This window comes from Phyllobates terribilis, unplaced genomic scaffold, assembly GCF_046119375.1.
Source record: "Phyllobates terribilis strain yellow unplaced genomic scaffold, ASM4611937v1 Scaffold_8__6_contigs__length_399053987, whole genome shotgun sequence".
NCBI lineage: Eukaryota > Metazoa > Chordata > Amphibia > Anura > Dendrobatidae > Phyllobates > Phyllobates terribilis.
Window position 1 is genome coordinate 295,062,322 of NW_027362768.1, and position 26,097 is coordinate 295,088,418.

Consider the following 26,097-nt stretch of genomic DNA (forward strand, 5'->3'; position numbering starts at 1 on the left):
TCCATTGGCTTATCTCTCTGGTTTGCCAATTAATAACCGGGTTATGCTTAGTTAACCAAGGAAGGCCCAACACTATAGGAGTGGGAAGACCCTCCAACACGTAGCAAGACAACAGTTCTTTATGTATCGCCCCCACTTGAAGTTTTACGTCATGCACAGCTTGCAAAAAACTTCCCTGACCGAGAGGCCTGGCATCGATCGAGAATATGGGGATGGGTTTAGCCAACTCACTCAATCGCATACCTTGAACCCGGGCAAACCGAGCATCAACCAGATTAGCCCCGGCCCCACTATCCAGAAGAACAGATATCCTCTCAGTTCTCGTACCCACCACCACCTCCGCCGGTACGAGAAACTGAGACGAACCTAGGGACGAAATACCTACTCCCAGATTGCCATCCACCACACAACCTGGGATCAACAGTTTTCCGACGACTCTTCACTCTGCAAGGGACGGGATGGACACCCCCCAATAAAATGTCCCTTTCTCCCGCAGAAGAAACACCTTCCTGTCTTATGGCGCACCACCGGTCCCCTCCCCCGAAATGATGTCCCTCCTAATTGCATAGGCTCCTCTGGACTGAACAGGGGAACCACCATATGAGGCGACCTTGTAGGAAGTGGAGTCATCACAGGGGGTAGAGTTATCCCGCACCTCTCCCGAAGCCGTCTGTCAACGTGAATAGCAAGGGCCATAGCGGCTTCCAGTGACGCGGGAGAGTCATACTGTGCCAACACATCCTGTAATTTGTCAGATAAACCTTGACAAAACTGGCTCCTAAGAGCCGGGTCATTCCACTGGGTGTCCGTGGCCCACCTACGGAACTCCGAACAGAATTCCTCCGCCGGACGATCTCCCTGCTGGATCCTACGTAACTTAGACTCAGCAAGGGAGATCCGATCTGGGTCATCATATACGAGTCCCAGAGCAGCGAAAAACCTATCCACTGACTGGAGAGCCGGGGAGCCCGGGGGAAGAGAGAACGCCCAAGATTGTGGGTCCCCTTGTAGGAGCGAGATGACAATTCCCACCCTTTGTTCTTCACTCCCCGATGACCGAGGCCGCAGCCGAAAGTACAACTTGCATGCCTCCCGGAAAACAAAAAACTTGTCCCGCCCCCCAGTGAAACTGTCAGGGAGAGCTACTTTAGGTTCTGGTCCGGCTTGCTCCTGAGGATACAAAACCTTGGACCTAACGTCCGCCAGCTCCATGGACAAACTCTGCAACTGCCGAGCTAGACCGGCTACTGGATCCATGGTAGCTGGAGAAAAACTAAGTGGTCGGTGAAAATGTCACGCTGTCTCTGTATACTGGAGGTAGGGGGCCTAAGCTGACCCTAAGCTGGGGCCCTGACTAATCCCTCAACCTGGAGGTACTGTTAAAGGTACAGAGGTCCAGGCCGCCAGCGTAACCCCTACCTCCTGAGGATCCCTGCACCTAAGTAATCTAGTCCTGAGAAGGACCCCGATCACAACAAAAGGGGACAAGTAATAATATGCCCACACACAGTACTTAGACGAACGAGACAGTACAAGGGAAAAACCAAAACCACCTTGCATACAAAAACTACACAACTACAACAGAGGGAACACCAACGGGAAAGGAGATAAATGATAAAGCGAGGAAGGGAAAAAACACTCCAAATACACTTATCTCTGAAACTCCAAATACCACGATCCGCTCTGTTAGTCTGCATGAAATGCTTTCACCGACACTTCCCTAACAGACCAGCAGGCATTTGAAGGAGTCTCACTACAGCAGCATTGATTGCAGCTGGGCGAGGCTGGACCTCGTCTAGCACAGAGAGAGAGAGAATTAACTCCCTCACTGCCGAAAAACACAAAGCACCAAAAAGTCAGCTGCGAGAAGTCAGGCTGTGTAATCGTGACGATCTTCGTGGCGACACACCCGTGACACATAAGCCTGCTTGTGTATTGGAAAGCAAGATCCTGCTGCAATTAAAATCACCTGTGGCCTAGAGGCTTAGTGCTCACTCAAAGCTTATACATAGAAACAGAAAAAACTGACCTGCACTTCCAAAACAAGAAATAGGTGTGTACAGGTGCTTACTAGGAGCAGCTACCTTCATATATAACTAACAAACAAAGTAGCACACTGTAAGGCTAAGTATACGAACATGAAATATGTGAAATTTGAATAGCATTACCGCTCTAGAAAATAGAAATAAATGAGAAATCTTAGTGCATAAATTGGCCAATTCATGTGTACCTGGTAGCCACATTAAGGCGTTTCTCGTCATGTATAAGCTTTGACTGAGCACTCCACCTCTAGGCCACAGGCGGTTTTAATTGCAGCAGGTTCTTGCTTTCCCATACACAAGCAGACTTATGTCTCTTAGAGAGGAGTTCCCACAGGCAGGTTCCTGGTATGACGAGAAACGCCTTACCGTGGTTACCAGGTACACATGAATTGGTCAATTTATGCGCTAAGATTTCCCATTTATTTCTATTTTTTACAGCAGTAATGCTATTCAAATTTCATATATTTCTTGTTCGCATACTTAGCGTTGCAGTGTGCTACTTTGTTTGTTAGTTGTATATGGAAGTAGCTGCTCCTAGTAAGCACCTGTACACACCTATCTCTTGTTTTGGAAGTGACGGCCAGTTTTTTCTGTTTCTATAAATTTCTGTGAAGCGCCTGGGGGTTCAAGGTGCTCACCACACATTTAGATACATTCCATGGGCGGAGGGTAAAGTTTCCAAAATGGGGTCATTTGTGGGGTGTTTCTGTGGCACCCCAGGGGTCTGGTTACCACAGTAATAGAGATATTATGTCTGAGAGCAAGTGGGAGGTTTCTCTGGTCAGGAGACCTAAGCATGCAACACGGCCCACCCAGACCTGGGAGGGGAGGAATCTGGCCTTATAAACTGGGTCTGGGGCGGGATTAGGTTAGTCAGAGCCTAGATTGAAGTCCCAGACAGAGACGCAGTCAGGTCTGGAGGACAGCAGACACAGGGAAAGTTACAACAGGAGCTCTGTAGGAGCAGGAGCGAGTGCCAGAGGCTGGAAGCTAGAAAGCTCGCCTTGGCTGAAGACACTAACCAGGACACGGAGTCCGAGGCTGTGGGGACATCCAGGTCCAGCAGCAGAATCCAACCGGCAGGGGATTCCATGTCCTCTGGCCTTAGAAACCCGAAGGCACGGTCACAAGCAAGGGACCAGCACCGCCATCGTGAAGCGAAGGCTAACGGAAGGCCCCAAGTCACCGGCCATACGGATGAGCACCACACGGTATACTCAGGGACGTTGGCTACTTCTACCCGCATAGAGCAAGGTAGCCAGGAAAGAGTGCAGATAGTCGGGGAGGCCTACAACTCCACCTGGCCAGGGGAGATCCTGCTTGCTCACAGACTGACCAGGCCCCTACTGCTAACCAGTACTCCCGGGAGGGTCTGCTATACACCATGAGTAAAGACCCTGAACTGCACCACACGTCTCTGTGTTTCATCGCCGCACCAGCACCATTACTACTGGGACGCTCACACCATCACTCCCATCATCCACATTAGCTGCCCTGAGGCAATACTTCTCCCGTGGGGAGTTATCCCATACTCGGCTGCGCAAACAACATCAGCCTCAGCGGTCGGCAGCGCAGCGGCGGTCCCCACTGACCGCAATCCACGGGTGGCGTAGTCGGACATTGTTATTACTTAAGACCGCCACTGGTTTGACCGCCCTGGGCACGGACCGGGTCACCGCCACGGAGAACTACAACCCCCAGCGATCCGGCTCCGGGTATCCCCCTGCACAGCTCAAGCCCAGGGGGCACGTCAACTTTGGCGTAGTCGGCAGGATTTCGTGCTCGCAACCACCGGGTACTGCGTGCCTGAAAAAGACTTTTGAACTTACCTGTGGTGAAGTTTCCCGCCATCCGGAGCCGATTCCCGCCATCCGGAGCCGATTCCCGCCATCTGATGCCATCTTGGACCGTTTCCCGCCGTCTTCTGCCTTCTTCCCGCCATCCGCAGCTGCTTCCCGCCTTCGGACGCCATCTTCGGGACGCCGCGCGGGAAGAAGAGGGGCGTGGACGCCGAAAGCGCGCGAGATCCGAAGCTCCGCCCCACGCTCCGCCCCACGCTCTGACGCTGCGCAAGGTCCTGGAAGGGAGGAAGAGCGATGCTGACGTCATCGGAGCGCGACGCCAGGTCCTCTACCCCGACGATTGACTGCGGAGCCGCGGCCTACGGAAGAAGAGCATCGCAAGGTAGACCACGGTCCACTAGGGGGGAAAGAGGATGTCGGACACCGAGGGGAGCTCCACTGCCACAGCCAGCCCAACCGCTGCAGCAGTCATGCCATTCACCATGCCCTATATCCCGGGGGCAACCTGGCTACCCCAGTACTCCGGAGAGTCACATACCCTGAGTGACTTTAGGGAAAGACTTGATAGCCTCTTCCAGGTATACCCCCTCACAGAAGAGCAAAAAGTGAGCATCCTGGTGGCCCAGTTAATCGGGGCAGCCCAAAGGGAGGTAAAGTCCTGGTCACCTGGGAAGAAGAGGACTGTCAGAGAGATACTAGCCCGGCTGAAAGACACGTTTGACACCCGCACCTCAGCCGAGATAAAACTAAGATTTTACGGGTGCAAACAACGGGCACATGAAAGTATAAGAGACTATGCTCTAAACCTACAAGAGGCCCTGAGAGCCATTAAGCAGGCAGACCCTGACAGCGTGGGAAATGAAGACAAGCTGTTGACTAAACAATTTATTGAGGGTCTACTGTACAATGCCCACCGAACCCAGTTGCGGGCAATGGCCTTACAGGACCCTGACCTGGACTTTGCACAGTTCAAGGACAGAGCCATCCGGGTGCTCCGAGAACCGGCACCAGGTGGCGCTGTGACCCACAGGCGCCCTGCTATCACTTATCACCAGGACGCGGCGCCCTTGTCTGCAGGGCCTGTGGGAACTGATGCGCAGGCTTTGAACAATAACCCGGCAACAGACCTGCACCATCAGGTCCAAGAGCTGACTAAGAGTGTTGCCGCGCTAACCAGAACTATGCAGTCTTTACAGGTCTCTTCTCCAGAAAAGATCCAGCTGGCATCCGGACCAGAGGACGTCCCGTGGCGCCGACTGAGGAGGACCCCACCGGCCAGAGGAAGACCCAGCGACCGGTACAACGAGGACGGACGACCCATCTGCCGCCGCTGCAATCAACCCGGACATATGGCAAGGTACTGTCATTTAAACGGGCACAACCTGGGGTAGAGGGCCAACCCCCAGGCATAAGATCATCAGGCCCATCAAACTGGCGTGATAAATACGTAGGGGGACGTCCAGTCTTGCCTGTGGTACTGGATGGCATTCCTATGAGTGCCCTACTAGACACCGGGTCACAGGTCACCACCATCCCGTACGTGCTCTTCAAGCGGTACTGGAATGACTCGGACATAACCCGCTACCCAGATGACGACCTGGGCATTATCGCCAGCAATGGTCAGCCCGTGCCATAGATAGGATTTAAGGAAGTGACCATCAAGGACGGTAAAGTTGAACTGCCGGCACAAGGACTTATCATTGTGGACATTGACCGTCGCGAGAGTCACCCAAAAATAACCCTAGGTAATCGAAAACTGTCTTGCAGAGGTGATTCTTATTTTGCAACAGGTTGCCAAGAACGCCAGTTCCAGCCAGCAGCGTGTGCTCCAGAAATAGATCCGGGCATTGATGAAGCGGCAACAAGTGGAACTATCTGGTGGTGAGATAGGTAGCGTGAGAATGTGTGACCCGTTCCCTATTGCCATGCCCCCGAAAAGTGAGATGATGATTTGGTGCTGGGCAGCTATTGGTCTAAGAGGTAGAGACTACCAAGCAATGGTAGAACCCGTCTACTCAGACAGTAGGCCCACCATTTTGACAGCACGGGGGGTGGTCGATGTACGCCATGGGAGGGTGCCCGTCCGCATCATCAATATCGGGGAGAGAGAAGTATACCTGCCCCGGTATGCCACGCTAGCCAAATTGTTCACCATAAACCAGAATTCTGTACAGGCCGTGGAACCCTTGCCTCCATCTCAACCAGAGGAAGGTAACGGCTCTAAGAAACCAATGGAGGACTGGTGTCAGCAACTGCATTTGGGTACTGACTCCACTTCCTCACACCAAAAACAGGGAGTCTATCGGGTGGTTCAAGAGTACGAGAGAGTGTTTAGCAAGCACCCGCTAGGCTTTGGGCGAGTAAAGGGGGTAGAACATCACATTCCAACGGGAGACTATCCTCCCATAAAGGAGAGATACCGACCCGTACCCCCTGCACACTATCAACACGCCAAGGGGATGCTAAAAGACATGAAGGAGGCTGGGGTAATTAGGGACAGCTGTAGCCCCTGGGCAGCTCCACTAGTCTTAGTGAAAAAGAAAGACAACACCATGAGAATGTGTGTAGACTACAGGAAGGTCAACCGTATCACACACAAAGATGCGTACCCGTTACCAAGGATAGAAGAGTCCTTAGCTGCATTAAAATCTGCTAACTTCTTCTCTACTTTGGATCTCACTAGCGGGTACTGGCAGGTTCCTGTAGCAGAGGCGGACCGGGAGAAGACCGCATTCACCACCCCGATGGGACTCAGCGAATTTAACTGTATGCCGTTCGGGCTCTGCAACGCACCAGGAACCTTCCAACGGTTGATGGAATGCTGTCTGGGACACCGGAACTTCGAGACGGTCCTACTATACCTGGACGACGTCATCGTCTATTCCAAGACCTATGAGGACCATCTGGAACACCTGGCAGAAGTGTTTGAAACCCTGGCAAACTTTGGCCTAAAGGTAAAACCCTCAAAGTGTCATCTACTGAAGCCAAAGGTACAGTACCTGGGACACGTGGTGAGTGCTGACGGAGTAGCCCCCGACCCTGACAAGATCACCGTGATTAAGGACTGGCCAAGACCATCCAGCATAAAGGAAGTGCGGCAGTTCCTCGGGTTGGTAGGCTACTACCGAAGATTCATTCCCGGTTTTACCAAGAAGGCAGCTCCTATGCAGGACCTCCTGATAGGCCAGTCCAGGAAGGCCAAAAACCAGAAGCCACCCTTCAAATGGGAAAAGCTGGAAGAGGAGTCGTTCCGCCAGCTGAAGATGGCCCTCACGGGGGATGAAATCCTGGCGTACCCTGATTACAGCCAGCCCTTTATCCTCTACACGGACGCAAGCAACATCGGGCTAGGAGCCGTACTGTCCCAGATCCAGCAGGGGAGAGAACGGGTAATTGCTTACGCCAGCTGAAAACTGCGACCCACGGAAAGAAACCCTGAGAATTACAGCTCGTTCAAGCTAGAGTTCCTGGCAGTGGTTTGGGCAGTAACCGAACGTTTTAAGCATTACCTTGCCTCTTCCAGGTTCACCGTGTACACGGACAACAACCCGTTGACACACCTGGACACTGTAAGACTGGGTGCCCTGGAGCAGAGATGGATGGCCCGTCTGTTCAATTTTGAGTTCACGATCAAATACCGGGCAGGACGCTCCAATACCAACGCGGACGCCCTGTCCAGGATGCCAAACCTACCGGACGAAGGTGAGGATCCAGAAGAATTGGAAGAGATCGAACTCCCTGCATTTCACCGTCATGGGATTACCCAGTATTCCCACCGTGTAAGGGGCCAGCGATCCGCTACGTTCAACCCCTTACCCCACTACAACTGGGCGGAGACGCAAGACAGTGACCCCGCAGTCCGTCTGGTGAAGGAAATGCTGACCCAGGCTGACGCCCGCCTAGACCCAGGCGCTCCGGAAGAGACCAAGCAACTGTGGACGGAGAAGAGCAGACTGTTCCTCTACATGGAGAAGTTGTGCCGCAGAATGGTCAATTACCGGACACATGAGCTGATCTGGCAGGTGGTGGTACCGAGACGGGACGCAGCAATGGTGCTGGAGGCCTACCACAATGGGGCAGGGCACTTCGGATGGAAGAAGCTGGAGTTCCTGCTGCGTGAACGGTTCTACTGGATAGGCATGAGAGGAGCCATTGAGAGATGGTGTAGAGACTGTGGCCCGTGTAATCTAAGAAGAAGGGACCGTGCCAGCCAGAGGACTCCCCTGCAGCCCATCATCACCAGGCAGCCGCTGGAACTCGTCGCTCTGGACCATGTTAAACTGGCTCCAAGCAGAAGCGGGTATGTCTACGCCCTAACCATCGTGGATCACTACTCCCGATTCTTAGTGGTGGTCCCCGTCAAAGACTTAACAGCACAAACAGCAGCTAGAGCCTTCCAGCTGCACTTCTGCCGCCCACACGGGTACCCGGACCAAGTGCTGACGGACCAAGGACCAGCCTTCGAAGCGGAGGTCTTCCAGGAGTTCTGCAACCTGTATGGCTGCAAGAAGATAAGAACAACGCCCTATCACCCCCAAACCAATGGACTCTGCGAGAAGATGAACCAGGTGGTGATAGATCTGCTAAAAACATTGCCCCTGGAAGAACGCAGTCTGTGGCCTGAGAAACTGCCTGATCTGGTGGACCTGTATAACCACATCCCGGTAGGTTCCACCAACTGTACCCCAGCTTACCTAATGCGAGCAAGACCTGGTAAGCTGCCTGTTGACCTGGATATGGGAGTCCTGATACCCGAGGACACCTCACCAGAGACAGACTGGGATACAGAACGGCAGCAGCAGTACCGGAAAGTACAAGAGAGCGTCGAGCAAAGTCTCTGTCAATCAAGAGAAAGGCAGGAGAGGACTTATAACCAACATGCTCCCGCTGTTCCCCTAGTACCTGGAGAGCAGGTCTTGAAAAGAAAAAGGCGGCTCCATAAGTTGGACGACCAGTGGGAAAAGGACCCGTACACCGTACTGCCCTCAAGCCACAATAATCCAAAGGTGTACGTCATCAGCAAGGATGGAGGAGAGACCACAGCCACTGTCTCCAGAGGCCACCTGAAAAAGTGCCCCGAGAAGTTGCAAAGCACGGATGAAGATCAGGAAGACCCTCAACCCGTAGAGGAAAAGGAGGAAATGATCACCACCGTACTCGGAGACTTTCCCCGGTCCTGGACACAAGTAAACAACGCTATCGTGGTGCCCGTCCTCACCTTTCTCCAACCAGCCCCTCAAGTGCCTACAGAAGATCAGGTAGAGCTGGAAGAGCAGCCGGCCCAGGAGGCAGAAGAGTCCATACCAGCAGACCAGGAGAATCAACCCTCTGCTAGTAGCGAGCCTGCCGTGCCCCTAGTGAGCTGAAGAGTGCGCAGACAGCTGCCCAGCTTACCCACAACACCTCCTACACCCTGTAGTGCAGAACCAGTTAGTGAGCTCCGTAGGTCCACACTAGAGGTCAGATGCCCGCTCGCTGGAAAATCTAAACTAATGCAGTGTGAATTTATCTGTTAACTGTTTCTGGTTTATGTTTGTTGCCTGTTATTAATTATGTTTCTCAGTTACCCTGCAGATTTATTTGGACTAACAGGTTATGGACACTGGATAACCGGAACAGTTTTGTAGATAGTTGCACCTTGGTGCCTCTTGCGAAGACGGCCGTGGAAGAGAAAACCTGTCTGGCGTGGCCTACTTGCAGCCCAAAGTAGTTAGCTCCAGCCTTGCAGCCACGCCCAGGGCCAACGCAAGGGGTTTGCTTTGGACAGGTCCCCTACTTCGCTTAAAACTTCACCTTGGGTGATATGGACACCCGGTTGCGGACACGCCGTGACCTTTAAAGAACTAAAGCTTCTTGTAAATATGTTATTGTATTATTGTTATACCCTGTATTTATGTTTCTTTAAAAAATGTGTTTAGTCCCGGAGTATTAAAATTTACTAGGGGGGAATGTGGCATCCCAGGGGTCTGGTTACCACAGTAATAGAGATATTATGTCTGAGAGCAAGTGGGAGGTTTCTCTGGTCAGGAGACCTAAGCATGCAACACGGCCCACCCAGACCTGGGAGGGGAGGAATCTGCCCTTATAAACTGGGTCTGGGGCGGGATTAGGTTAGTCAGAGCCTAGAGTGAAGTCCCAGAGAGAGACGCAGTCAGGTCTGGAGGACAGCAGACACAGGGAAAGTTACAACAGGAGCTCTGTAGGAGCAGGAGCGAGTGCCAGAGGCTGGAAGCTAGAAAGCTCGCCTTGGCTGAAGACACTAACCCGGACACGGAGTCCGAGGCTGTGGGGACATCCAGGTCCAGCAGCAGAATCCAACCGGCAGGGGATTCCATGTCCTCTGGCCTTAGAAACCCGAAGGCACGGTCACAAGCAAGGGACCAGCACCGCCATCGTGAAGCGAAGGATAACGGAAGGCCCCAAGTCACCGGCCATACGGGTGAGCACCACACGGTATACTCAGGGACGTTGGCTACTTCTACCCGCATAGAGCAAGGTAGCCAGGAAAGAGTGCAGATAGTCGGGGAGGCCTACAACTCCACCTGGCCTGGTTTGACCGCCCTGGGCACGGACCGGGTCACCGCCACGGAGAACTACAACCCCCAGCGATCCGGCTCCGGGTATCCCCCTGCACAGCACAGGCCCAGGGGGCGCGTCATTTCCACTGTTTAGGCACATCAGAGGCTCTCCAAATGCAACATGACGTTTTTGTTCTCGATTTCATACATTTTTGGGTTCAAAAAGTCAACTGATGTTCCTTCCCTTTCGAATCCTGCTGTGCGCCCAAATCAGTAGCACTGGCGTACTCAGGAGAAATTGCGCAACAAATTTTGGGGTCCATTTTCTCCTGTTACCCTTGTGAAAATAAAAACATTGAGGCTAAATGAATATTTTTGTTGGATAAATGTGATTTTTTATTTTCACGGCATTACATTATAAACTTCTGTGAAGCACCTGGGGGCTCAGGCAGGGCTATGGAGTCATTAAGCCAGACCTCTGACTTCTCAATTTCCCTGACTCTTGACTCCAACTCCACGACTCCGACCCCACAGCACGGCCTCACTACTGAGCATGTGCATAAAGTGCAGCGCAGATTCATCTCAACTAAAAGCCGAGATCCTTAGATCAGGAATAGAACGGACATTTTTAGGACATTTCATAATTTTCCCAAATTCTTATGAAAACATTTACAGCACATTCTGCATTGTACTACTGCACTCAATTTATTATATATTTTAGGAGTCGGTCCATTTTATACCGAGTAAGAATCCACCAAAATGGACACCGACTCCACGACTCCGCCTCCAACTCCATAGCCCTGGGTTCAAAGTGCTCACCACACATCTAGATACATTCCTTGGGGGGGGTCTAGTTTCTAAATTGTGTCACTTGTGGGGGGTTTCCACTGTTAGATACATCAGGGGCTCCCCAAATGTGACATGGCGTCTGCTCTCGATTTCAGCAAATTTTTCAGTTCAAAAACTCAAATAACGCTCCTTCCCTTCCGAGCCCTGCTGTGCGCCCAACAGTAATTTCGCCCTACATATGGGGTATTGAAATGCTCAGAATAAATTGCTCAACAAATTTTGGAGTCCATTTTCTCCTGTTACCCTTGTGAAAATAAAAAACTTGGGTCTAAAGTAACATTTTTGTGAAAAAAAGTTAAATGTTAATTTTTTTCCTTCCACATTGCTTCAGTTAGGCTATGTGCCCACGATGCAGAAATGAAGCAGAAAATTTCTGCAGCGTTTCTGCATATTCTTGGCAGTCAAAAACACTTGCGGATTTTAGACGCATTTTTGCAGCGTTTTTACATGCGGATTTGACTTGCGGTTTTCAAGTGCATTGGGACCTCAAATCCGCATGCAGAAACGCACAAATAATGGACATGCTGCGGATTTTTCCACAAGGAAAATCCGCTGCGGAAAATTCCGCAGCATGGGCACAGAATATGCAGATTTTCATTGGGGATCATGGGGCATGGATTACGCGTTTTGCAAGCGTTTACGCTGCGGAAATTCCGCATGAAAAACGCATCGTGGCCACATACCCTTACTGTGAAACACCTGAAGTGTTACTAAACTTCTTGAATGTGGCTTTGAGCACCTTGAGAGGTGCAGTTTTTAGAATGGTGTCACTTTTGGGTATATTCTGTCATGTAGACCCCTCAGAGTCACTTCAAATGTGATGTGGTCCTAAAAAAATGGATTTGTAAATTTTGTTGGAAAAATGAGAAATCGCTGATCAACTTTTAACCCTTATAATTTCTTAACAAAAAAAAATTATGTTTCAAAAATTGTGCTGATGTAAAGTAGACATGTGGGAAATGTTATTTGGACTATTTTGTGTGACATATCTCTGATTTAAAGGCATCAAAATTAAAAGTTTGAAAATTGCAAAATATTGAAAATTTTCACCAACTTTCAGATTTTTTTCATGAATAAACGTGATTCATATCGAAATTTTTTTACCACTATCATGAAGTACAATATGTCACGATAAAACAGTCTCCGAATCAGTGGGATCCGTTGAAGCGTTCCAGAGTTATTACCGCATAAAGTGACAGTGGTCAGAATTGTAAAAATGAGGCTCGTTCCTTAATGTACAAAGTTGCTCAGTCCTTAAAGGGATAAAAATAAAAAAATAAAACCACACCGCGGCCACAACATGCTGTCGTAGCCTTTGAGCCGTGCTCACACTTGCAGGAACGCTGAATTTTTCCTGCATTGCTTCCACAAGGGTCCAAACCAAAATACATATGTTACGGATCCGGGTGGTGGAACCTCTGTGCTGCGGTGCAAGGAGGGACCAGAGAGGCGTGACTAAGTATCTACTCGGCCTGACCAAGGTCGCACGGCGGCTCAGTTGACTCCGTGAACCAGGGAGGGACCGAGCAGAGGGACCAGGTGCCACTCTGGGACCGACCTTGTATGAGAGCAGGTGACTCCCACGGGTCAGAAGGCAGGAGCTGACGGGTACAGCGGAAGAGCACGGCAGGCAGGCTGACGGGTGGTCCGGGTAGACAGGCAGGCTGATTCGGCTGATAGCCAGACAGGTAGGCAAGCTGGCGGGCACAACAGGTAACAGGCAGGTGCTTCCAGGTAAGCAGGCAAGCGAGCACGGCAGGTAAGGTCAGGTGCTTCCAGGTAAGCAGGCAAGCCGGCACGGCAGATATCAGGCAGGTGCTTCCAGGTAAGCAGGCGGGCAGAGCCCATAGACAGACTGGTGGACTGGACTGAAGGCAGACTGTCGGGCTGGAAAGTAGTCAGACTGGCGGACTGGACTGAAGAACAGACTGGCGGACTGAACTGACTTGCAGAGGTCCTGAGGACTGAAGCAAAGTAAGTATAACAGACAACAACGTTGCACGGGCACCTCCATATTGGAGGAGATACCTTTTATAGAGAAAGTCATCCAGCCATTGGTCGGGGACTTTTTAAGACTGCGCGCGCGGCCCCTTTATGAGGGAGGGAGCGCGTGCCCTAAGCACAGTGCCAGGGAAGCTGCGTGCACGTGTAGCAGCAGCAGCAGCAGGGAGGCCGGAAGACGTCGGAGCAGAACCGTGGCGGTAGGGGGGACGGCGTCTCAGCCTGGCAGGGGGCAGAGACGCCTATGCTACAACATAATTTCAATCTGCTCTATTTATTGTGGTTTTCTTGCTTTTTTTAGTGCGTTTTCCCATTTTTTTGGGTGCAGATTTGACAGCACTTTTTAAATTATTTTTTTTTGGGTGCAGAAACATTGATATTTCACATTTAGAAAATGCAATTGTGGTTTTCCATGTGTTTTTTTTCTGACTTCCCATAGAATTCTGTAGGGATAATAAAACGCCCCCAAAAGTGGACAGTTCCGCAGCACAGCGGGTATGAGGCTTCATGAAATCACATCCACTGTGGTTGCATTGAGGAACACAGCAGAAAATATACTGCCAGTATGTTATGTGTGAACACAGCCTTGAGATGCAGGGCGAGACGTGCTGTTATTCTGCACACGTCCATTTTCCAGGAGGAGCCAGCTGGTTGTGGACAGCGACAGAGCAGTGCTTGCAGTTCCTAGGAAACCGGCCTCTTCTGATAGACTGCAGAGGTAGCCGGTAATCTAGGTAACCAGCAGTATACAATAAAAAATCCCTACTTTCTTGAGAACGGAGAGGATTTTTAATAATAAATAAATAGTAACGTTCCTTATTTTTACAAGCATTTTCAATTTTATTCCTTTCAGAAGTGAGACAGCCCCCTTCAATAATAAGTCTATAAGGCCGTGTGCCCACTATGCGTTTTTTAAGCGTTTCCGCAGTGGCAATTACGCCGCAGAAATGCTTAAAAACCGCATGGTAGAAGGCCTGCCGTGTTCCCCAATGATAATCCGCATGTGCTGTGCACATGCTGCGGAAATTTCCGCTGCGGATTATCATTGCAGAAAAATCCGCAGCACTACCAATTATTTTGCGTAAGCACAGCGTTTTTGCCGCCATTGACTTGCATTGGAACGCATGACATCTGCATCACTACCAATTATTTTGCGGACACGCAGCGCAATTGCCGCCATTGACTTACATTAAATTGCTTAATATCCGCATGACTAGATGTGCACATGCGGATATTAAGCGGTTCAATGTGCGGATGGTACCCGGGTCTGGAGAAGAGGAGACTCTCCTCCAGACCCGGGTACCATAGTACCTGTAAAAAAAAAAAAGAATTTAAAATAAAAAAAAAACATTATACTCACCTTCTGATGGCCCGCGGTCTTTTATCCGTACGTCTTGGCTCACCGGTGGCTCGCGATGGTGTAAAAGGACCTTCCATGACGTCATTCAGTCATGTGACAGGTCACACTACCGCTGACATCGGCGATTTTTTTACCATTTTTATTCTTTTTTTAACTAACTTTATCGCACTATATAAAATCCATGCCGGTTGCATGGATTTATATAGTGTGACCAAGTTGTCAAGCACTTTCCAAGTGATGCTTAAATTGCTTGGAAAAGCGCTTGACAACCCGCATGCAGAAATGCAAGTGAAGAACGCTTCACATCCGCATGTCCCTGGCAGGAAAAACACATGTACAATCCGCATGTACAATCCGCATGCGTTTTTTCTGCCAGGGAGATGCAGAAACGCTGCAGAAATTTTCTGCTTCATTTCTGCATCGTGGGCACATAGCCTAAAAGGATAAGGTGACATCCGGGAATGTACATGAATAAAGCAGCTCGGTCTTAAGGAAGGCTCCCCCTAGCGGTTGGGTGGTGTAACTCTTCGTCTAGTCTCAGCACTCACACACACAGTATGTAAATAAGTCTGACGTAACGCCTTCCTATTGGTTGTTTCTGCAAACAGGGCTTTTCTGTGTGTAGAACGTTCGACGTCACGTTTCCTCGGTGCTGATTGGCTGGGGTCGCTAGTCGTCATGGTGATTGCGGCCTGGTGGACTGACGGGAACCCGTGGAGCGAATGGAGCTTGAAGAGCAGGGGAAGTCGTCTCTTCCCGGAGAGCTGGCGTTGGGGGTGCCCGAGCTGCTGAGAGTGCTGTGGGAAGAGCCCGAGAAACCCTGGAGGAGTCCCGGAGGCCGCGTCAAGTCCCACCGGCAGCATCGGTACAGGCTGTGCCCACTGGCCAGGGAGAGCTATGGTAAGCTGCTGCAGCTGTCACTGCTGGAGGTGCAGAGAATCCCTCCTATACACTGTGCAGGTTGCTCACAGGAGCTTACACTATATATACAGGACGTGTATGGGGCACTAGTCAGTGTACTGCAAACAATTACCCTGTGGAGTGGGGGGATGCCGCCTGTCAGCCGCCCTGTGCAGGTGGGAAGCCGCCTATCAGCCGCCCTGTGCAGGGGGTGCAGGGGGGACGCCGCCCGTCAGCCGCCCTGTGCTGGGGGGACGCCGCCCGTCAGCCGCCCTGTGCTGGGGGGACGCCGCCCGTCAGCCGCCCTGTGCTGGGGGGACGCCGCCCGTCAGCCGCCCTGTGCAGGGGGGACGCCGCCCGTCAGCCGCCCTGTGCAGGGGGGACGCCTCCCTGTGCAGGGGGGGACGCCGCCCTTCAGCCGCCCTGTGCAGGGGGGGACGCCGCCCTTCAGCCGCCCTGTGCAGGGGGGGACGCCGCCCTTCAGCCGCCCTGTGCAGGGGGGGACGCCGCCCGTCAGCCGCCCTGTGCAGGGGGGACGCCTCCCTGTGCAGGGGGGGACGCCGCCCTTCAGCCGCCCTGTGCAGGGGGGGACGCCGCCCGTCAGCCGCCCTGTGCTGGGGGGACGCCGCCCGTCAGCCGCCCTGTGCTGGGGGGACGCCGCCCGTCAGCCGCCCTGTGCTGGGGGGACGCCGCCCGTCAGCCGCCCTGTGCAGGGGGGACGCCGCCCGTCAGCCGCCCTGTGCAGGGGGGACGCCGCCCGTCAGCCTCCCTGTGCAGGGGGGGACGCCGCCCTTCAGCCGCCCGTCAGCCACCCTGTGCAGGGGGGACGCCTCCCTGTGCAGGGGGGGACGCCGCCCTTCAGCCGCCCTGTGCAGGGGGGACGCCTCCCTGTGCAGGGGGGGACGCCGCCCGTCAGCTGCCCTGTGCAGGGGGGGACGCCGCCCGTCAGCTGCCCTGTGCAGGGGGGGACGCCGCCCGTCAGCCGCCCTGTGCAGGGGGGGACGCCGCCCGTCAGCCGCCCTGTGCAGGGGGGGACGCCGCCCGTCAGCCGCCCTGTGCAGGGGGGGACGCCGCCCGTCAGCCGCCCTGTGCAGGGGGGGACGCCGCCCGTCAGCCGCCCTGTGCAGGGGGGGACGCCGCCCGTCAGCCGCCCTGTGCAGGGGGGGACGCCGCCCTGTGCAGGGGGGGACGCCGCCCTGTGCAGGGGGGGACGCCGCCCGTCAGCCGCCCTGTGCAGGGGGGGACGCCGCCCGTCAGCCGCCCTGTGCAGGGGGGGACGCCGCCCGTCAGCCGCCCTGTGCAGGGGGGGGACGCCGCCCGTCAGCCGCCCTGTGCAGGGGGGGGACGCCGCCCGTCAGCCGCCCTGTGCAGGGGGGGACGCCCTGCACTTGAGGTGGCGAGACCTGCTGTAATATATTCAGGTTTTGCTGTGGATTGACAATTGCTTTTTTTCTTTATATTCTCTCATGTGAGGCTGTATGTAATCAGCCAGTGCTGCAGCCCGTCTATTTATAAGATCAGGGAAGGTCCCAAATACAAAATGCTCCATTTATGGCAATCCGCTTGTTTTTGATTTTTGGAGGGACCTGTTACCAGATGAAAAGTAACCAGTTTTTGCACTTATTATTCTCACTGCTCCCCTGAGTACTCGGTAGTTTATTTCCCACAGTTCTATTGCTGCTTTTTCTGTTTTTCCAAGGAGGCGGTGCTCGGTGATTATACAGAACAGCCTAACCTCCCGCCTCGCCCCTCCAGAGTCATGTCCGCCACGTTCCATTGGTGAAGACCAGGCATATCCGCACTAATAAAGATGTTCACATTTCTGAAACTGGATGGAACATTTAAAAAAAAAAAATCCCTAAAGCCAAAATACTCAAAGGAGCAGCAGAAATATTATCATTTATAAGAAAAAAAACCTGGTTACTTAAAACCTGCTGAGAGATCCTCTTTAAATCTAGAGACACAGAGTGAATATAAGTATATATTTCCACCACCCATTAACAGTTTCATACTTTGTTAAAAAATGTATTTATCTCCTAACAGCTCTTCGCAAGTTCCGAGAAGCCGTCAATGGAAATGATCTGGACACAGGTACTCCTTTACCTCAATCATCTATATACTATATATGTGCATCATTACAGCACATCTGCTTCCTCTGTGTATTTGTGGCCTTCTGTCCCTCTGATTTCTGGCTATGCTCCGGCTTAGTTACCGCCGTGATAATCCGGTAGAGCTGCAATGAGTAGTATTAAACAGTGACTAAGTACAGCGAGCCACTGATGACATGGTAGATGGCAAACTCCATCAGGTGGCTGTCAGAGAGTCCTGCCATGGTTCACACACTGATCATAATTCTATTGTAATGAAGCGGCACTAAATCGCTGAAGAAAATAGATCTTTGTCACATATTCTTGTTTAAAGGGCTGCTCCAAGGTAGGTTTTATCTCACTAATACATTAATGTACTGCACTTGGGGTGGCCAGGCCAACATTAAATGTATAAAATCCTCCTGTTTCATACCACACGATCAGGCCAGACATTGCTTCAATGTATACGAATTGGGGGTGTATATATATATTCATTCTGATGCGATCAGCTGCTGAAGCCTGACTGGTATACGCAGCCATGTATCGTCTAGGGTAAGTGTTGTCACAGTTCCCAGAAGTTTAACTCCTCATATCCTTAAGGGAATAAATAAAGCTTTACAGGGGTTGTGCCACGATACAACATGCTGTTAATACTGCAGACATCTTGTAAATAAATATTTTTGTAATTTAAATGTATAAAAAATGATGCCCCATTTAAGAGATATGTACTTATGATGTTCAATATGGCGCCCTCTAGTGTTAGAAGTACTATCTGCTTTGTCCATCCATCTAACCCTCTTCTACTGGCCAGGCATGCGCAGATCCCTCTCTCTCTTTGAAATGGCGGCCTGTGCTATGCAGTAGGATCCCTCGACAAGTCAGCCAGCTGGATCTCATACAACTGACTGAAAGCTGATGTGTGCTGGGAACGTCTGAAGTGCCTATAGAGTGACGTTCCCAGCACACACGGGCAGGAGAGTCGCCCCTTCTCACCTACCACAGCAGTTATGATGACCAGTATTGCACCCTCATGCCCGGCTTTTTTTTTTGCAGTGGGAAATGATCAGTAAAGGCAGCGGCTTCCTTGTCTTCTTCTGCTGTCTGTGCATAGCGCAGCAGTTGTGAAGAGTTTGTCCTCTGATTGCTGCACTCTGCCCAGGCAGTGACAGAGATCTTGGCTGCACTATGAAGAACACAGCTGCCAGTGCACAAACTCCTCACAACTCCCGAGCTCTGCACTGTCAGCAGCGAGTGAGACGACAAGAAAGGCGCTGCCTGCTGCACTGAATCAGCTCCGCAGGTCCCTGCCTCTCCTTTCACACCTCTCCCAATGGTCGTTACTATCGGTCTTCCTGATGCTCCTGGCTCTCCTCCAATATGTCCTCCGTTCCCCACAAGTTCTAGCCTCTTCTTCACCCTTTTCTTGGAGCCAGGAGCAGAGGCAGTGAATAGGCAGCAGCTTCTTTCCTTACTGACAGTGCGGAGTGCAGCAGTTGTGATGAGTTTGTCATCTGACTGCTGTGCTATGCCGAAGCAGAGACCGAGATCGCAGAGTTTGCTCTGCCTGTGTATGAGGACAAACTCAGCACAGCTTCTGCACTCAGAAGACAAGTAAGCCAGAGGGTTTCACTGCCTCCACAACTCTTCCACAATCCCTGCCAGTCCTCCCACAGCGGCTGCCTCCTCTTTCCCTTGCAGTTTTGTGAGAGGGGAGACAGACTTGCTGTGAGGGTTTCCCCAGTGTAATAAAAAAAAATGTCCATTAAAACAAAAAAGAATCACTATCATAAAAAATGTTACATTTTTACAAACATTTTCTAACCCGAACTAGAGTTAGGATTTAGGGTTTTGATTGGGACTAGGATTAAGACTAGGATTAGGACTAGGATTTAGGGTTTGGATTAGGGATATAGATGGGGTTGAAGCCCCTATACACACTAGCACACTAGAGTAAGGTCATCCAAACCCACTAATATTGGCAGGATTATCCATCAGGCTAATGTGTATGGGGCCTCCTGACTATCCCCTGACAAATGATGATGCCCAGTCAGAGATCATGATTTCCCCTATATAGTGCGATACTGTTGAAATTGCAGTGTATATAGTACAAGCAGACTGGCGATTTATAGGTTCAAGTCCCACGAGACTACACAATAAAGTAAGTAAAAATGTATTAGAAATTGATATGAGTTTATAGAAGTGTGAGTATGTATGTATATATAATGTAAATGTATATATATATTTTTCTGGTACATAATATGTAGGCAGTCCTCTACTTAACGAACATTTGGCTTACACGCAACTCGTCTTTATGATAGGGGAGTTATTTTTTTATTTTTCCTAATTGCTCACCGTCCCTATGCCACCCCGCTTCCCACCGTCCAGTCCTTTTCTTTCCGCTGTTGAGCATCTCATCTCCGGTCTCTTTACTATAGGTCAGGACTTTGTCCGTCTCCAGACATCAGAGATCACGGCACAACATAAGGTGTTGGCGCGCGTCTTGCATTCCCAACCTTACAACACGCAGTGATCTCCGAGGACTGGATGCGGCTGTAAGTCCTGACCTATAGTGAAGAAACCAGAGGTACGGTGCACAATGGTGAATAGAAGAGGACCGGACAGCGGGGTGACTGGAGAAGTCAGCGCTCAGGTGATTTTGGAATTTTTTTTTTTTTCCCGGCCATACTCTGAGGCTGGGTGCCCACGTAGCGTTTTTCAAGCGTTTTTGATGCGGAATTTCCGCAGCGGAAACGCTTGTAAAACGCTTGGTAACCGCACCCCATGGTCCCCAATGTGATTCCGCAAGTTCTATGCACATGCTGCGGATTTTTCCGCAGCGTTTATGCTGCGTTCAAAAATCCGCAGCATGTCATTTAATTTTTCGTTTCCGCAAGCAGAATTGCCTTTGTCCAATGCATAAAAAACGCAAGGCAATTCCGCATGTGGAAAACGCGTGATAAACGCGCGAAAAATGCGCGATAAACGCGTGCGGAATTCCGCATGCGTTTTTCCGGGAGAGGACTTGCAGAAATGAAGCAGAAATTTTCTGCTTCATAAATGCAACGTGGGCACATAGCCTGACTTCTACAAATTGGTGTTATGAACAAACCCACAGAAGCAATCTAATTCGTAACCTGGGACTGTGTGTGTCACTACATGATGGCACTTATTTTATTGTTGGACTACCAACCTGGCCACTGGACCAGAGTCCTATTATCCTTTTTGGTCATGTATAGAGGGAGACAGAGAGAGACGCATAGAGAGTTTTCGGGAGGGGAAATAATGAGCGCAAACACCGTTTTTAGGGAGATAAAAAGGTTTTCTGTCAAGTTGTAATGTCGTATAGTGTTAATTATTTGAGTTATCCAAACTAAACATTTTCTGTGAACATTTATACCTGTTTAGGAGCTTTTAGCAGCAAAGTGTGTGGTGGCACAACCCCTTTAAGTGTTATATATATATAACATACATACAGTACAGGCCAAAAGTTTGGACACACCTTCTCATTTAAAGATTTTTCTATATTTTCAGTACTAGTGCACAGTTCTCTGCATTGTTCACAGCTGTCTGCGAGGTCTCTGTGTGTGAGTGGAGCTCACGCTGTAGTGTGTTCTGCAGCCACGTCCGGTTGTAGTCCGCTCAGCGTGCGTCACTGCCTCATACATTGTCCTTTTTTGATTGCTCATTTTTCCTGATTTCTCCTATTAGTGTGGTTCCATCCGTATCCAGCTAGATTGCTTCCAAAAACACTATATAGGAGTAGATAGAGGAGCCTTTCTGCAGCCTTGTGCCCTGCAGCCCCAGCCAGATTAGTATTAGCCTATTTTTTGTAGCCTCATCTATTGCATTGTTGGTTACCTTCCTGCATTGTAATAGCTACAAAAAGTCTGTGATACTATCGGTTTTACATCTTTGGGCACATCCAGTGTCTTTTTGTGAAAAAAAATTTAAATAAAGTTCACCAAACACTCCACTTTACAGTTGTGTAGGCCACATTAGCTCATATTAAAGTCTAGTCCACACTTTATAAAATTAGTGTTTCTTATACCTGTTAGCAGCTGTTCAGGTATAAGCACACTAAGCCCTTAGTACTTTTCTGCCTATCTTTATCAGTCTACCAAGATGAAGAAGGCAAGGAGTAAGGTGCATGAGCGTGCAGTTTCTGCAGGGAGAGGACGTGGGGATTCTGTGCCTGCTGCGGGCACCAGTGACTCAGCATCCCCAAGTTTTACCAGGCAACAGTCCTTTATGCACAGCTTTGTAGGAGGTCGATCTACCCCACTGCTGCGGGAGGACCAAATTGAAGCCATTGTTGGATAGATGGCAGCTAACGCATCGACTTCAATTAGTTCCAGATCCACTCAGGTCCTGAGCACTGAAGAGCACCCATCTGTCTCTTCACCACCTGCCAAATTGCCCAGGCAGTCAGAGAGCCCTGGACAGGAGCCATCTCTACTTCTGTTCTCTGAATCTCTTGGCTTGGAAAGAGGGGGCCAGCCAAGCAAAATTCTAGAATTAGAAGAAGCGATAGTATGCAGTGATGCGCAACTGCTTTGTCTCTCTGAATCTGAAGAGGCGGGTGGGCCAGTGCCTATGGTCAGCACACCTCAGTACGCATCTGATAATGAGACTCAGGTGCCACTTTCTGGTGCGTACTGTGCTCTCGAGACTACCCAGGAGAAGCAGTTGTTTCAAGAGGGTTGTGTAGATGATGAGGTCCTTGACCCATCATGGCGTGAGGTACAGGAAGGTGATAGGAGCAGCTCTGAGGAAGAGATTCCCCGAACGGCCCAAAAAGGAGGGAGAGGGAGGGGGCAGACTTGGTTGCCTATAGCCTCCACTTCGGCACCCATTAGGAGCATGCATCTTCCAAAACCCAAAACTGGCGCTCCCAAGACTTGCAGTGCCTGGTCCTTTTTTGACACAGTTGCAGATGACATTTGCTTTGTCAATTGCAAGCTGTTTAATCAGAAAGTGAAAAGAGGGAAAAGTGTCAGCAACCTCAATACCACAAATATGTGGAAACATGTGCGGACCAAGCACGTGGTGGAGTTACAAAAACACACTGAAGACCTAGGCCAACCTACAGCGCCACCTACCACCTCTTCAGCTCGTGTTGTAGCCTCTTCCTCCAGCTCACACACAGCTGGTTCGGCTTCCTCACAGGATCGCCATGGAAGAACCTCTGGCACTGTTGTACATAGACACAGTGTCATTCCATCCACAGCACCACGTTCCCTGTCATCCTCACACTCCCAGGCCAGTCTACAGCCATCGTTAGCACAGGCATGGGAGAAAAGGCGCCCATACTCGGCAAACCACCCCCTAGCACAGGCTCTGAATGCTGGCATTGCAAAACTACTGTCCTTTGAAATGCTATCATTCAGGCTGGTGGAGACTGACACCTTCCGTAACTTGATGGCATTGGCAGTCCCACAATACAACGTGCCCAGCCGCTTTTATTTCAGCAGGCAAGCCGTCCCTGCCCTGCAACAGCATGTGGAGGGAAAAATTAAACATGCGCTACAAAACGCCGTCAGTAGCAAGGTCCACCTGACCACCGATGCGTGGACCAGTAAGCACGGACAGGGACGATACCTTTCCCTCACTGCCCATTGGGTAAATGTTGTGGAGCCGGGTACTGATCTTGAGAGTGGCGCTGTACATGTTCTGCCAACTCCAAGGATTGCAGGAATCCAGTCGGTAGACATTGACTCCTCCTCGTACTCCAGTTACTCTGAATCAGCGCTGCAGGAGCCGTCACGGTCTACCTCCACATCGACCCGTGAACACCTGTTACGACCGATATGAGCACAGCCGTGGCCAAACGTCAACAGGCCGTTTTGAAATTAATTTCTTTGGGGAATCGAAGCCACACAGCGCAGGAGCTCTGGAATGCCATCAAGCTGCCGAGCGACGTGTGGTTTGTGCCAGCGAATCTCCAGCCAGGCATAGTAGTATGTGACAATGGCCGAAATCTGGTGGCAGCTCTGGGCCTAGGCAACCTCACTCACATCCCATGTCTGGCACATGTGCTCAACTTGGTCGTGCAGAGTTTTTTGAGGGACTATCTGGATCTTGATGCACTGCTGCACAAGGTCCGCATAGAGTGCGCTCCCTTGCGGCGTTCCAGCATCGCAAGATCGCGCATTGCAGCTCTGCAACGCCGGTTACGCCTTTCAGAACATCGCATCATATGTGACCTACCCACCAGGTGGAATTCAACGTTACATATGTTGGAGAGGTTGTGTGAGCTGCAGGCAGCAGTAATGGAGTACCAGCTGCAGCAGGCGCAAACAAGTCGCACTGCGCGCCGTTCACACTTCACCACCACTGAGTGGGCCTCTATGAAGGACATCTGCCACGTTTTACGTGCCTTCGATTATTCCATGCAGATGATGCACTAGTCAGCATGACTATCCTCCTTATCTGCCTGCTTGAAAAAACACTGCAAGCACTATGGGAGGAGGTTTTGGAAGAGGTGCAGGATGAGGAGTCACAAATGCCATCTGCTTCTGTACAGTCTGCGCAACATGGTTCCTCACAAAGGCCTAGGCAGGGGACACTTTGTGAGGAGGATGAGGAGGAGTCAATGGAGGAGGAAGACATCTGTCCAGAGGAATGGAGGTACACAATGCTCTAGCAGTCAGTATCTAGAGCGAGGGTGGGGTGATGCAGAGCAGGCAGAGATCACGCCTCAAGCAGGGGACAGCGTTTCTTGGCCAGTTGGCAGTCTGCAGCAAATGGTTGATTTCATGCTGCAGTGCCTGAGAAACGACCGCCGCATCGCCCACATTCTCAACACGGCTGATTATTAGGTGTCCACCCTCCTAGATCCTCGCTACCGGGACAACTTACAAAGCCTCATAACACCGTTGAACCGGGAGCGTAAAATGCGGGAGTACCAAGACACACTGGTGCATTCCATCATGTTCTCCATTCCTCCCGAGAGCAGTGATGCTAGTGCTTTACAAAGCAGCTCAGTGCGTCGAGGCAGTGGAGGAAGCTCTGCACAAAGAGGGAGCAGAAGCAGCGCCTCAGCACAAGGCAAGACCAGTATGGCCCAAATGTGGCAAAGTTTTGTGTCCCCGCCACAAATGTCTACACCATCACAGACGGCTCCAGTCAGCAGGAGGCAACGTTTCCGTCAGATGGTGACAGACTACATGTCTTGCCCTCTCAGTGTACTCCCAGACGGCTTTTCCCCCTTCAAGTTTTGGGTCTCTAAGCTGGATACATGGCCAGAGCTTAGCCAGTATGCATTGGAGGTGCTGGCTTGCCCTGCTGCTAGTGTATTATCGGAACGCGTCTTTAGTGCCGCAGGTGGTGTACTAACAGACCGTCGCATGCGACTATCCTCCGATAACGTTGACCGGCTTACTTTTCTGAAAATGAACAAGGCCTGGATATCGCATGACTTTGCCAGTCCTCTTCCAGATTAAATAATTGGTTGTCAACAGTATCCAGGTCTCCTGTTGTGTTCATGTTTCTACCACCTGAAATGTAATCCCTGGGCTCCAACACCGCTAGTTGCTGCTCAGAAGTGCTGTCTGCACAGTCAACACTTGCTCCAGTGTTATTGGGGTTCAGTAACGTCAGCTGATCCCCTGCTGTGTGTCCGGAAATTTCTCCTGCTCTGTCCACATTGTCACTAACACTGATTTTAAAGTTGCTCCAATTAGGCCTCTGTCTGGCTCCTCTCTGTTTTCATTATTTACCCTGGGTTCCAGCACCTCCAGCTGTTTCCCTGCAGTGTCTTTGGCACGGGTACTCCCTCCTGCCCATCCTGGTTCCAGCACGCCAGTTGTTTCCAGGTAGTGTCAACGTCACTTTGCCTCCAATACGTTGTCCTGTCGTGTTGCGGTCGGGTTAGCCGACTCTATGGTGCCTGCAGTTTAGGTGACTCCTATGTGAGCTGCGGGATCTGGCAATGAAGGCTGGTTCCATAGTGCCAATAGGACAAGCACCCCCTGTAGGACAGTGGGTTTCGGTAACTCCGGCCGGCTCGCGGCCTTGCAACTTTTTTTTTCATGGGTACTTTCCGCTACCCATCCGAGTTCCAGTACCATCAGCTGGTTCTCGGCAGTGCCTTTGGCTTAGGTGCCTCCTTCTCGGTATCCGAGTTCCACCAACGTCTGCTGGTTCTTGGTAGTGCTTTCTGGCACAGGTACATCCTGCTTAGTAACCGGGTTCCAGTACTGTCAGCTGGTCCTCGGTAGTTCCATTGGCTCTTGTACCTTCTGCTACCCATCCAGGTTCCAGTACCGTCAGCTGGTTCCAGGCAGTGCCTCAGCCTTCTTGTACCTTCTGCTACATTTCCAAGTTCAAGCTTTTTGAAATGGTTTTTGGTAATCACTCTGGATCTCCCTGACGAGGACCCCGAAGACGACGACCCTGAAGACCCCTCTGAAGAAGACGAGGACCCCGAAGACGAGGACCCTGAAGACCACTCCGAAGAAGACGAGGACCCCGAAGACGAGGAGCCTGAAGACCACCCCGAAGAAGACGAGGACCCCCAAGACGACCCTGAAGACCACC

At 51.2% G+C, this 26,097-nt stretch overlaps 1 protein-coding gene across 2 annotated transcripts in view; it reads left to right on the forward strand.

Moving 5' to 3' along the window:
• Positions 1-26,097, forward strand: part of LOC141157337 (ankyrin repeat domain-containing protein 54-like) — a 174,399-nt gene that overhangs the window by 112,439 nt on the left and 35,863 nt on the right. For both annotated transcript variants that reach the window (XM_073644446.1, XM_073644447.1), the window contains 2 exons: positions 15,181-15,472; positions 17,516-17,563. In XM_073644446.1, the coding sequence (XP_073500547.1) occupies positions 15,295-15,472; positions 17,516-17,563 (226 nt within the window). In that variant the 5' untranslated portion in view covers positions 15,181-15,294. The remainder of the gene's footprint in view (positions 1-15,180; positions 15,473-17,515; positions 17,564-26,097) is intronic.